We start from the raw sequence: 14,787 nt of genomic DNA, 5'->3' as shown, positions 1-14,787 counted from the left end.
ATTTTCTAACATCACAGAAAGATTAATTCCTGCATATTCAAAGTATCAGGACATTGCCACAATGAAGATATGGGCTGCAAACTTCACCATGGCACAAAGACTCTCTAAGATGACTCAACATCTGGCTGACCAAGGACATTTGCAACAGATGACAGGGTTTCCACCGTAGAGCAAATTGCAATGAAAAAAAAATCAAATAGTGAGTTCTTCATGAGCAATTGAACAGGAGTAAGGCTAGGTACACATAATATGTTTCAATGAAATAAAGCATCACTGTATTCACTTCTAAGGAGAACCTTGAGGTGGTGGAATCAGATTTGAAACAATATAAGAAGTGCTGTAAAGTTTGGGTTTAAACTTGAATACTTCATTCACCTTGAATGCAATACAACTACTGAAACAGCAGAAGCATGGAGAGCCTCCAATACCAAAGCAAGTCAAGATTAAAGCAGATTGCTGTGAACATTGAGAGCACAATTAGTATGCTGTCCAGGGTTTTTTCCATATTGATTAGCGTATATGCCTCAGAAGGGTCACTTAACCGGTTAATATTACAATGATTTGCTCTGCCATATGCAGTAGTGAACTGGTGATGAGGAAAACTGTTGATCACCTGCCATATGCAACATTACAGCAACCTTCCAACACTACACAAGTTGCAAAGACTACTCTGTGAAAACAAAGGATTCAAACAGATGTCAAACCCAGCCAATTCTCCACACAAAGGATTCAAACAGATGTCAAACCCAGCCAATTCTCCAGACCTGGCCCCGTATCACTAAAACCTACTCCCCAATCTGAAGGGCTACATTTGTGAGGCATGCTATGCTAACGATTAAGATGTCAGGTCAGCTACAGACGAGTGGAGCACAAGCAAGACAAAATATTCTATGCGAATTGAATAAAACAGCTTTTTGAACTTTATAACAAGTGTATTCATGGTAAAACTTGCTTACCTTTACTTGTAGTATAACAACACATAGACTAGTAAATTCACTAAAACTTAAACATGAAAAACATTTTGTGAAAAACTCAAATATTAGGTTGATCTGAAATTGACATACCTTGTAAAGGGCAAAAGTCATTTGTACTGTTGTTACAATTTGACGCTGAACCTTCCTCTAACTCGTCGAGATACAAGCGATAACGATGACCACTGTCATCTTCATATTCCACGTTTTCGTCATCTGAGTCCACCTCAGGGGCTACATACACCACTTCAAACTCAATCTCTCCTCTCTGCAGAAAAAGACAAGATGCAAAATGTACTTCACAATAAGGGTCTGCATGGTACTGGTTTTTTGATTTCCCCCCTCCTAACCATATTTCATCTTGCTCCCACCAAAATTCCATTTCATTCCTACCTCCTCTCTCTTCATTTGAACTCTCATATTCTGGTAATTACATTGGCAAATCATGGTACGAGTGCAAAACATCCAACCAAAGCCACAAAAAGAAATCCACACTTTAAATAATCTAACTCTAATTTAGTCAAGTGGCAAGAAAAACAGTGGTGGGCACATATTCTTTACTCCAACACAATCTCATCATAAATGAAGTAAGACATGATTCTCCTTATATTCTCTCGCTCTTTTTTTACTCACCCTGGCATGCTGCGGCGAGGAAAAATAAGAGTGTTAGATGCCTAAAATGCTTACTCTCTCTTAAACTCACTGATGTGTATGATGGTGGAAAAAAAGAGCAGGACACAATTCTCATGGTCTCACTTTTTCATACTCACATCTGCGAATAGTGAACCACTAAGAGAAAACCCGCTTTGTATCTCCTGTATTAGCTCCCTCTCTTGCGCTCAATATTGGTCTTCTCAATTGTAGATTTCACACTTCTAGGGAAAAAAACTCTAACTTTGACTATAACAGACTTGTACCAGAACTTTTACTTGTTCAAAAATAAAATTATTTCCACACATACACTGTTTTTAAAGCTATAGCTAAAATTTAAATTTTAAGCTCTTGATGTAGGAGTTTATAAATATTGCTTATATTGATAAGTACAGGAAAAAACTTTTATTTTAGATAATTATTTTCTACTGTATGTAATACATAACCGAAGTTCTACTGTACCAGATTTAGTGCTTCAGGTGTTCCATTTTTGAAATATGTACTGTAAAGCCTTAAGGTAAAACTGTTTTTTTTTTTTGTTCTCTATTTCGCCTTATACAATTTCTTGTACAGTTGAACCTCGGTTCACGAACGTCTCGGTACTCGTACAACTCGGTTTGTGACCAAAAAGTTCACCAAACTTTTGCCTCGGTTCACGACCACACACTCTGTATACGAATAAGCCAGATTCCCTTTCGGTTTGTGCGCGCCGATGATTTCCGCACGTGTTGCATTGTTCTCGGTCAGACGTGCGTGCTTGCACATGTGTGCGTGTGTGCTTTCGCTGTGAACTCTTTGTGCTCTATTTCATTTTCCTTCCGGTTCGTACACACCGACTACTGTATTTAAGCACATGCTCAGCCTCTCCCTGTTCATTGTTCTCAGTCAGACGTGAGTGCTTTACCTGTTAACTCTTTGTGCTCTACAGTACTTCGTGTGCTTTTGCAGTTAACCATGGCTTCTAAGCAAGTGAAGAGTGGTGAGAAGAAAGTGTTGCAATGTTACTTTTCTCTTTTTTCAAATGTTCATTTTTTTCCCCTGTGCTTAAAACTCATTTAAAAAGAGTGTTTACAGCGATCGGGTTGTAATGCTATTAGCATGAACTCCTGCAATGTTACTTTCTTGGTTGGCTTTTAAATAAAGTTCAGATTTGTTCAAATGTTCCTTCTTTCCCCCCTGTGCTTAAAACTCATTTAAAAAAAGTGTTTACACAGCGATCGAGTTATAAGGCTATAGCGCAAACTGCTGCAATGTTACAGAGAGAGGGGGGGCTCGTGTGCTGCTGAGAGAGAGAGAGAGAGAGAGAGAGAGAGAGAGGGCTTGCCTGCGTGTGCAGCTGAGCAGGGAGCCTGGGTGTTTGTGTTAGTGTTATTCAATGTTTTTACATTAGTTTACTATTACACTGTGCATTCTATGATGTAATTAACTATATTTGTGCTTAAAAATCTTTAAAAAAATATATTTACATAGTTTGTACAGTCTGGAACGGATTAATTGTATTTACATACAATCCTATGGGGGAAATTGCTTCGGTTCACGACCAAATCGGTTTACAACCAGAGGTTTGGAACGAATTATGGTCGTGAACCGAGGTTCCACTGTATTAGGAATTTATTAATTTTTGCATACCCCTTGGGGTCAGAGCTCAGGGTCAGCCATTGTACAGCTCCCCTGGAGCAATTACAGGTTAAGGGTCTTGCTCTAGGGCCCAGCAGAGTAGGATCTCTTTTGGCAGTGATGAGGAGTTTGCATACAGAAGAGACTGGCAGTTTCCAGGAATTCTTCCATGGTAAAAAAATAATAATAAGTCACATAGCACCATTATGTGCAACAGACAGAATAGTGCAAAGTGGATGTGTTTCACTTTGATTAGGTCAGCAAATAAGCATCTGCAGATCATCTCCACACAAAATACTAAAAAATCATTGGTAACACTTTAGTTTAGGTACTGCAACAATGCATCTGTTACTCATTTACCATTATGTAACAAGACCTTAAAGGCATTCTAGAGTCTGCATAACACTTGCAAAGCATCAGTGAAGTGTTTATTCATGTCTGTAATGTAACCTACTAACAAAACCTCATTTTGGAGTGGTCGAAGGTGGCTTACCTGAGACACATTTCTCTTGATATTACATACAGTGCCCTCCACAATTATTGGCACCACTGGTTAAGATATGTTCTTAGGCTTCTAATAAATTCTTTTTTTCCCCAAAAAATATAGGCTCACAACACAAAAAAAGAGAAAAATCCAACCTTTAATTGAAGTACATTTATTCATTGGGAAAAAAATCCTACATTAGGAAATACATTTTTACATGAAATCATATGTGCCACAATTATTGGCAACCCTACTGTTAATATTTCGTACAATCCCATTTTGCCAACAAGACAGCACTTAATCTTCTCCTATAACATTTCACAAGGTTGGAGAATACAGAGACACAGATTTTTGACCATTCCTCCTTGCACAATCTTTCCAGACTATCCAGAGTTCTGGGTCCACTCTTATGCACTTCCCCGCTTCAGCTCACCCCACAGGTTTTCAAAGGGGCTAAGGTCTGGGGACTGAGATGGCCATGGGAGGAGCTTGATGAGCTTTTGTGTCTGCGGAGCCATTTTTGTGTAGATTTTGCCATATATGTTTAGGGTCAATGTCCTGCTAGAAGACCCAATGACGACCCATCTTCAGCTTCTGGCAGAGGCTACCAGATTTTGATTTAAAATGTCCTGGTATTTGAAGGGGTTCATGACGCCATGCACCCTAACAAGGTTCCCAGGGCCTTTGGAAGAGAAACAGCCCCACAGCATCACAGATCCTCCATCACTTTACAGTGGACATGAGGTGCTTTTCCGCATACTCATTCTTGGATTCATTCCAGACCCACTTAGAATGTTTGTTGCCAAAAAGCTCAATTTTAGTTTCATATGACCAAAGCACACAGTCCCAGTTGAAGCTCCAGTACCGCTTAGCAAACTCCAGACGTTTACATTTGTGATTGTAGGTGAGAAAAGGCTTTTTCCTTGCATGTCTCTCAAGCAGCTTGTTGGCATGGAGATAGTGTCTTATAGTTGTCAAGGAGACTGTGACTTTGGAGAATTTTTGATTTCTCTTACCATCCTCCTCACTGTGCGTGGTGGCAAGTGTCACACACGTGCGCATGGGAGGCAGCTAAAGGGCTTGAGTAAGGGTAGTTCCAAGTCATACCAGAATGTGGCAGAGTGCACCGACTCTTTTTCTCCCTTTCCTGTAGACCATTCACGGGAGATTCCACCTGGCCCTGTTGACATCACTACCGGGACCGACCCTCTGGAAGGAGACCTTGCCGGCTCTGGCCCCTTTGATGTCACGTCCGGGCTCGAACCTATGGCTAAAGACCTTCATGAGCCCGACCCCTTTGATCTCACTTCCTGTCTTCCCCTTTAAAAGTCTCCACATTTTCCCTATTCCCTCAGTTCTGTTTTGGACTTGGTTTTGTGCACATCAGTGCTGTACCTAATTTACGACTTTGCCGCCAGGAAACCAATTATACGGGTGGCTGCCCCAAACCTTTCTATGACTGAGTCGAGTTTGTGACATTGGCGTAGTCGGCAGGATGGAGAAGTCCCGGAAGAGAAGGGGACAGGACCTGGTACGAGCTCTGCGCCCGGCACACTTCACTAGGCAACCTAGGCAGGCCAGGGAGTGTGCGGGAGGGGCTCACAGAATTGGGCTGCTCCGGAGGGGGGGGGAGGCAAAAGGGGATTATTATGCTCTCTCGGATGAGAGTGCCCACCTCCCTGTGAAGCCAGAGCCTCGATTTCCACCTAGGGGTGCCCCAGGCTGGCAGATGACTAGAGTGAGAAACTGGAGGTTCGACCCAGAGCGGCCGACCCCTCAACAAGCCTGGTCCTTATGGGCAAAGGTAGGGCAGTGGCTACGGTCACAGGAGAACAAGCCCTCCCACGTAATAGAGCAGGTGGCCTGCTACCTGCTCCTGAAAACACTACCCCATGGCTTCACCCTGCTGGTCCGAAGTAAACAATTCCAAAATATGGCAGAGCTCTTTGAGACACAAAGGACGGCCTCACAATCTGGGGGAGCCGAACCGTCCCTTAGTCAAACTCAACCAGAGTACGTCCCAAAACCTATCCCCCACCCTGTACAACCCAGAGCTTGTGCCAACATCCCCGGAGTTGCGGGCATGCAAACCGCTTGGGAGCGAGGAGGAACGCAGGGGGAGGAGGAGTTGGTGTGCGCTGACTAACCCATTGGCGGTTCCACACACAGGCGTGGTGATCATAAACAGGTACAAAACTACTGCTTTGTTCGATTCCGGCAGCAACATTTCCATTGTTGCCCGCCGATTTGTGCTACCGCGACAGTGGTTAAAATTTAAGACCAGTATAAGCTGTGTCCACAGAGAAATCCGCTGGTACAGATCCGCCGGTTGTGTCATCAGTTACGGAGGATCGGTTCAGAAATTAACCGTGGCAGTCCTCCCAGATCCTCCACACCCGGTGATACTAGGGCGGGACTGGTCTAAAATTATAAGCGGTGAAACACATAACACTCCTGGGGTTAACTTGGGCCTAGTTATAGACAGGGATGAGCAGTCTCCAGATGCCTCCACGGCGTGTAACCAGCCGGCAGAGAGAAACGAAGTGGCCCCCCTGAGTGACATGGCAACTCCCGGACCATCGCGTCATCCACCAGCGCCGAGATGGAACAGGAGGAAACCACGCCCCTTGAGGTCAGACCAGACCCTCTCTCCCTTTTGCGGTTTCAATTTAGAGAGATGCCGGCTTCTTTTAAAAGGGAGCAGTGGAAAGACGATTCCCTGAAGTTTGCCAAAAATGCAGTGGTCCTAGTCAACGGCCAGCGCACTAACCCAGTCGATGCCACAGGGTCCTCACTTTGTTAGAAAATGACCTTCTGTATCGCGTAGCTGAGCATGACGCGCAGGAGAGATGGCTAATGCTAATCCCGCGGACCTTCCAGCGGCAGGTCTGTGAGTTAGCATATGCCCACCTCCTAGGTGGCCATTTGGGCACCGAGAAAACCCTGGAGCGGATCTCTGAGGACTCTGTGTCACGTCATATTTATACCCCAAGGACACAGGAAGTCATTAATTTCTAATTACTAGAAATTACAAAAATGCTTCAATTACATTTTATAGGAATTGTTAGGGGTGCCAATAATTGTGGTACACATGATTTCATGTAAAAAATGTATTTCTTAATGTGGGAATTTTTTTCCCCCAATGAATAAATGTACTTCAATTAAAGGTTGGAGTTTTCCATTTTTTGTTGTGAGCCTTTATTTTTTTGGGGAAAAAAAGAATTTATTAGAAGCCTAAGAACACATCTTAACCAGGAGTGCCAATAATTGTGGAGGGCACTGTATTTAGTAGAAGACCAGCGAATCCTTCATATTAACAAGTCATTTTACCATTATGTCATCATGTCACAATGCACAGAGATGAATAATCCTTCAACTGATGTTTTGTAATTGTCATAAAGACCACAAAAAGCCATTGTTAAGGTCTATTATACAAGATTAAATGAGTAATTGATTCATTTTTGCATTGTATAAACTAAAGTGTTACCAAATCATTTTCAACAATCACCCTCCCTTCCATCTGTAGTTGAATATTTAGTGATTAAAGAGCCATGATGTGGCTGCATACTACACTTAAAACGTAGGGTGAGAGAGTGTTCCCAAACCACCAAACAGCCTGCATCTGAAGAAGAAAAAAAAGCTGCTGTTTCTATCTTTGGATGGATTTGGGACGCAGCACATATTTATTACGACTGTTGAACCAAAAACAAACTCAGTATTCCTAATTTAATTAGATAGTGATCCAAAAAAATTCACAATGCTGCATAAGCGTCAAGAGGACTAATCTAAAGCTGACTGGAGAATTTTTATATTTTCTGTTTTAAATATTGAAGTATTACTATAAAGATTAGCAGGCTCACTGCAGTCCAAGTCAGGAGGAGTTGCCAAGACCAAAAAAAAAAAAAAAAAAAAAAAGGACAAGTGGCTCTGTATCTGCCTGTGTCTCCATCTGGTTGCTATGTCTCTGTCATTCCAAAAGATGGTGCATCACAAACATTTTTAGTAATGAAATGCATTGCATTTTGCATTCCAATAGATGGCACATCAGACATTAATCGCCAAAATGGCATATAGCACTGCATACATTAACGTTGAGGTCTATGTTGATTACTTAGATTTCAACCCATATTAGATGGGTAGCACAGCTAATAAAAAGTAAGTAAGTATCTGTAACTGAAAACATACTTGCTGAGACAGGATTGTCACAGCTTCTTTATGTTTAGCATCTCTGAGATTGATTCCATTTACAGCAAGTATGGCATCCCCAACATGCAGACCTCCACAACGTTCCGCTGGCTGGCCAGGGTGAATTTCTGATATTAAAATGGGAACTCCGTGTTCTTTGCCACCCTAAATAAATATAAAAAGAAAAAAAAAGTTAATCAAAATACAGATTAAAAAAACATGGCGGTCATATTTACAAGTAAGATTTTTATTTCTGTTTATTCACCTCATTCTCAACTGAATAATGAGTGCTGCCACTTTTTTTTATTATTTTTTTGCATTTTTGATTTATATAGGGTGGTCCAGATCCAACTATGCAACTTTTAATGCAATGCAATAATTGCATAATTAGATCTGGACCACCCTGAACTTTCCCCAATCAAGGCTATGAAGTACATGAAAGCAATGGGCTACAATAAAGTCCAGTACTACTTCCTGCATTAACGATGGTTGCCACCACAATAATTTAAAAAGACAGAAAGAAAGATCCTATATCAGGGATGCTTTATTCCCAACACAATATTCTAATCAGAATGTATAATACTGGTGAAAAGTTTTAGAACACCCCAATTTTTCTTCACATTTAATCAGCTGAAATGCAATGAATGACTTACAATGGTGAAAAGGTAAGCAGTAAACTGCCAGAAGTTTAAATTTAAAGTTTAGGTTAGCAAAAACAGAAAAAAGGGAAATTTCAGATTATTACAAGTGGGCCTTCTTCAGGGAATAAGTAAAAGTTTATAATGTACAGATGGTCTACGCCATTGAATTAACCATTGCAAGCTGAAGCAAACAGTTTGCACAGGTGTCCCAACTTAATTACTTAAAAACCCTCTGTCTGTCTTACTACACCCTCTGAAGTACTACTTGGACAATAGAAAATGGCAATTAACAAATGAAATGAGACACAGCATTGTTACCCTTAGAAGTGTAGGCCTTTCATTTAGAGAAATAGCAAAATAAAAAAAAAGTCAGTGTAAGTGAGTACAATGTCATACACAATCCAAAAGCAACTGGAAACTGGAAGAAACTCTGATAGGAAGAGATCTGGCAGACTCAAAGTCACAACCCACTCAGAAGACAAGTTTCTGAGGGTCACCAGCTTAGACGATAGGAACCACACCACCTGTGACCATTTCAAATCATGCTTGATGGAGGAGAACCTGACCCATGTTTGAACTGTGGTGGCATTTTTATGCTTCTGTAGTTTGTCATTGCTGCTTCATCCACACCAATAGATAAAATAACGTAAAAAATATCTTTGTACATCACTTGCATCCATTTATTTAAGTCCTTTTCCAGGTATGTTGGCGGAAACAGATTTCAGACTATTACTTTTTATATATATATATTAATAAATAAGGCATTTGTAAAACTATACTAGCCATATTTTTACCACTGAACTATCACAATAAGGAAATTTTTATATTATGTAGGAGATTTCATAAAATGTTAGAATTTACACATAAGGTGGAAGCCACAAACTCAGTGTAACATCACAAAAAAGTATAGGGGGTGATATCATCAGAAACAATTAAAATTCCAGATTATACTGAAATGTACAGTTCAGGTGCAATGATGTCCAAAAAGTTCAATGCTCTCTCTCTCTATGATCTGAAGAATGCATCTATCTATTTCTTTACAGATATTTTAATGCAACTGTCACCTATTTTAATTTAGCCTCCTTATTTGTTAAGTCGAGGCACTGTTAGCACTCCAACTATACTAACTGGTTGGCTTAAGTAAAAATTTAGTGAAGGAAGCACAATAAATAGTAAAATAAATTATGTACACATAATATATTATTTGCTAATATAAGGAATAGAAGGTGAGAATATAAACATTAAAGTTGTATTCTCCAATTATTCTGTTTATCAAAGCACATTTGAAATGCTCACCTAAATGTTGGTAATACATTGATAAATTACCATATTGTAATACAGTGACTGTAATGGCAGTAAGCAGCATGACATGCGCAGAACATAACAACCATACATGAAAGAACCAATCTGTTATAGTTCAAAAGACCATTTTGTAATTAATAGATATGTAGCTACTGGGTAAGCGGCAAAATAATATATAACATCAACACAGGCATGGCAGAGATGCCATGAATTCCTCAATCATGTTTCAAATTATAGCAATTATTTCCATAAACTCACAATATAATCACAATGTGTTACAATAATGCTGTATTTGCATCCCATTGGACAAGAAGTTGCTATTAATTTACTCACTGTATACAAAAAACAATTAAAGACTGACTCATTTTTTATATACAATTAAAGCAAACAAAATGTATTACAAACTATTACACTGCTCCAAATAAAATGCAACCATAAAAATGCTAGTTAATTATTTTTTATTTATTAAAAGAAGTTGCTATTAATTTACTCACTGTATACAAAAAACAATTAAAGACTGACTCATTTTTTATATACAATTAAAGCAAACAAAATGTATTACAAACTATTACACTGCTCCAAATAAAATGCAACCATAAAAATGCTAGTTAATTATTTTTTATTTATTAAAAGAAGTTGCTATTAATTTACTCACTGTATACAAAAAACAATTAAAGACTGACTCATTTTTTATATACAATTAAAGCAAACAAAATGTATTACAAACTATTACACTGCTCCAAATAAAATGCAACCATAAAAATGCTAGTTAATTATTTTTTATTTATTAAATGAAAAAAAAAAAAGGAGAGATCAAAGGTCAGCATTACACCATGCTTAGCTAATTGAGGCAACAAAGCTATGTCCAAGTTTTGCGTCTATACCACCTAAAGGGCATTAATGTGAAATTTCCAGCTAGTAAGCAAGTTTGTATTTTCCATATATCCCATAACCCACAAATGTATTATTTATTTAAAGGCAGCAAAAAGCTCTTCCTCCTTTTTGCAGCAGTCAAAAGTATAAAAATGATGATGGAATAGACAGATATAGATTTTAAATTTATAATAGTACTAGGGGGCTCCACTCCCTGCTCGCTTCACTCGCCCACCCCTGGGTTTGGTTAAGCGGATATACAATTTAAAGAGATTGTTATTTTCATGGGAATTGTTACATATGCATTATTTATTTTCACTTTTACTTTAAAACTTCAGTAAAAACAATATTTCGAATTAACTTTTCTTCAAGATCGCATTGAATTTTGATTTCGTGTTTGGACTTGCATCGTGACAACACAACGTATAACTGCCCGTGAGTGAATTTAGTTTCTTTATTTCTAAAAAATTACCCGACTTTTTCGAATGTTTGTCTCTGCTCTTTCTTCTTCGCTTAGTCATTGACGTGTCTAGAATGTATAACATTATTGTCCTGATAAAATTTATAAGAGCTGAGAGTGCAGGAAATGTGTCTGCCAAAAGGATTAACACAACTATGAGCTAAGAGCACAGGAAGTGTGTCTGACAAAAGCATTCACACAACTGAAAGGTTAGATGAAAATGGTTGTAAGGTGGGCATGACTTGAACGAAGCTCATGTTAAAAGTCTCCGTCTCGCGGGACTTCATTCCAAAAAGTCTCTCAAAAAGTCACATCTTGTTCCAAGATTTTTTTTATTATAATAGACAGAAATATTTACCAACACAATAATTCAACAAGCAACTAGGAATATCAGAAAAAAAAATTACATTTAGGATGGATGAACCTTTTTTGATAACACCTATGTTGCTGGACAAAAGAATGTCAAATCAAGTCTACTCAAAGCAGTGAGAAAAACTTAATTGAATTTGAACACAACCAATTTAAGCATGCACAGTATTATTACTTAGGCAGTGTTTAAACTCAGAAATGACAAGTCATTTAGTGTGCTACTTCAGAGTGATCCACTACATGCTGAACAGTAAACAATGTAAAAGTGACGGCCAATGTCCCTTATGATGAAGAGATGGACAAGAGAAGACTTTTTCAAAGATCAAATTAAAGTAGAAGAGCATACCACAATGAGGGAGTTGTTCTGAGTAAACAGATTAATGATTCCATCAATCTCTTGAAACATTTTAAGACTGTTTGGAGTCAAGGTGTTAGTTTCATGTATGTCTTTATTCTGTATTAGTGGATCCTGTTATAGGCTGTATGCTTTCACAGACAACACATTAGTTCTGGGTACATAAACGACTGACACAATTGTTGCAAGTACAGTATGTTTTGATTAGCTAGTTATTGTGATATGTAGGAACCAACTGCTGCATGTCTCCTTTGTACCTTGTATGCAATAGCTGCATATCTGAAGTGACAGTATTATACTGAGAACAGGATGGATAAAATATATGGTTATAATTAATGCTAAAACTTGTATTTATTTTTTCAAACATTCTTCATGTACTTCCTATAAAACGGAAGGCTCAAATACCAAAAAAAAAAACCAAGTCTTTATATAATACATTATGTATGAATATATATATTAGTATGATAACTCACTGTTATAGAAATTCCAAGACCTTCATGATCCTCTTTAGACAACAAAATTTTTCTAATAGGCCCAACACCTTGAGTTTTCTTTAAAGCGTCTGCATCCTGTTAAAAATGTTAATTAAAATTAATAATTGCAGGTATGAGAAGAAACAAAAAAATTAGGCATTACTTGTTAAACAGTACTAAATAAAAAATTGTTAAACAGTACTAAATAAAAACTCTGAAGAGACAGTTAGGTTGTGCTCATTGAGGCAGAAAAGTATGAACCTTTCATATTTCACAGTTACTGGATGTTTTTACATTCTATTAGAATTCTGATCAAATGTTTCTTCTGAAGATGTGGTAGAAATAAACAGCGTAGTAATGAACACTGTAGCCTCATATCTCTAGAGTCCCATGTTCAAATCCTAGTTCACTGCTGTGGGATTGTTCTCTAGGTACTGCAAGTTCCTCCATCATTTTAAAAGCCTGCAAATTACACTGACTGGTGGCTATAAATCCACTAAGATGGGTCTGGGAGCGTGTACTGGTGTACCTTACCACTAACAACTCTGTTTTGGAACATGGAGGTTCACAAAATGAATAAATGAAATACATTTGTGTAGAAGAAATCAACTAAAAGCCAACACAAATTGTAGTCCTCCAAAAACCGTTAAATACTGTATTTTTAAATTATAATCACACGCTTCACCGCTGTTACTTAACAAGTTCGAGCAAAACTTTGTAGTATTTTTACTAAAAATAACAATACATTATTAAAAATAATGCATTATTATTATAGTGCTGTGTAAAACCTCATACTAAAGTTGCTTTAATTAGAAAGCTAGTTTCACATTATAAAAGTACTAAAATGTATAATTCCAGCAGTTGGAACACTGTTTGTTTGAGCATTCACACTCTTGCAATTTAAGCCTTCTGATACCTTTCCACTATTAATTTTAGTCCATATACAGCAGGGAAAATAAGTAATGAACGCGTCAAAGTTTTTCTCAGTAAATTTATTTTTAATGGGGCTATGAAATTATCACCAGATGTCGGTAACAATCCAAGTAATCCAAAAATACAAAGAAATCTAAACAAACAAGTCCATAAATTATGTGTAATAAAGTGGAATGACACGTAACAGAAATTTATTTAGTATTTAGTAGAAAAGCCTTTGTTGGTAATGACAGCTTCAAAATGCCTCCTGTATGGAGAAACTAGTCTCCTGCATTGCTTAGGTGTGATTTTGGCCCAATCTTCCACACAAATTGTCTTCAAATTCTGAAGGTTCCCAGGGCCTCTTCTATGAACTCTGATCTTCAGTTCTTTCCATAGATTTCAATTGGATTCAAGTCGGGTAATGGATTAGGCCATTCTAGCAGCTTTATTTTATTTCTCTGAAACCAATTTAGAGTTTCCTTGGCTGTGTGTTTGAGATCATTGTCTTGCTGAAATGTCTACCCTCCTTTCATCTTCAGCCTCCTGGTAGATGACAGCAGATTCTTATCAAGAATGTCCTGGTAACATTTCTCTATTCATCCTTCCTTTTATTATATGAAGTCTGCCAGTACCATATGCTGAAAAACCATGATGTTCCTACCTGCAAACTTCACTTTTGGTATGGTGTTTTTAGGGTGATGTGCAGTGCCATTTCTCCTCCAAACATGGTGTGTGCAATGACATCCAAAAAGAGTTCAATTTTGGTCTCATCTGACCACACTATATTCTACCAGTATTTCATTTGCTTGTCAAAAATGTTGTGCAGCAAACTTTAAAAGAACTTCAACATGCTTTTTCTTCAGCAGCGTTGAGCATTCATAGAGGCCATGGCGGTTGAGTGCATTACTTATTGCTTTCTTTGAAACAACTGTACCTACTAATTCCAGGTCTTTCTGAAGCTCTCTGCAAGTGGTCCTTGGCTCTTAGATAACTCTTCTGATTATTCTTTTGACTCCTCTGTCAGAAATCTTGCGAGGTGCACCTGGTCATGGCCGGTTTATGGTGAAACAATGTTCTTTCCACTTTTGGATCATGGCCCCAACAGTGCTCACTGGAACATCAGAAGTTTAGAAATACGTCTGTAACTAATCCCATCAGTATGGTTTGCAACAATAAGGTTGCAAAGGTCTTGAGAGAGATCTTTGCTTTTACCCATCATGAGATGCTTCTTATGTGACACCTTAGTAATGAGAAACCTTTTTATAGGCCATCAATTAAACCAGCTGATATTAATTTGCAATGATACGGGGGAAGGATTGCTTTCAAAATACTGACAGGTTTCAGCTGGTTTCCTGGCTTTCAATGCCTTTTTGCATCTCCTTTTCTTCATGTGTTTCTTCATGTGTTCAACACTTTTTCCATGTGTCATTCCATTTTAATACACAAAATTTATGGACTTATTTGTTTTGAAATCTTTGTATGTGTGGATTA

General features: G+C 38.3%; 1 protein-coding gene across 3 annotated transcripts in view; it reads right to left on the bottom strand.

The window, feature by feature from the left end:
• Positions 1-14,787, bottom strand: part of gopc (golgi-associated PDZ and coiled-coil motif containing) — a 58,825-nt gene that overhangs the window by 12,713 nt on the left and 31,325 nt on the right. For all 3 annotated transcript variants that reach the window (XM_051924675.1, XM_051924677.1, XM_051924676.1), the window contains 3 exons: positions 12,382-12,477; positions 7,909-8,073; positions 1,065-1,239 (listed from right to left, as the gene is read on the bottom strand). In XM_051924675.1, coding sequence (XP_051780635.1) covers positions 1,065-1,239; positions 7,909-8,073; positions 12,382-12,477 — 436 coding nt within the window. The remainder of the gene's footprint in view (positions 1-1,064; positions 1,240-7,908; positions 8,074-12,381; positions 12,478-14,787) is intronic.

This window comes from Erpetoichthys calabaricus, chromosome 3 (genome assembly GCF_900747795.2).
Source record: "Erpetoichthys calabaricus chromosome 3, fErpCal1.3, whole genome shotgun sequence".
Taxonomy (NCBI): Eukaryota; Metazoa; Chordata; class Cladistia; order Polypteriformes; family Polypteridae; genus Erpetoichthys; species Erpetoichthys calabaricus.
Note: the sequence above shows the minus strand (reverse complement) of the source record. Positions and strands in the feature narration are given on the sequence as shown.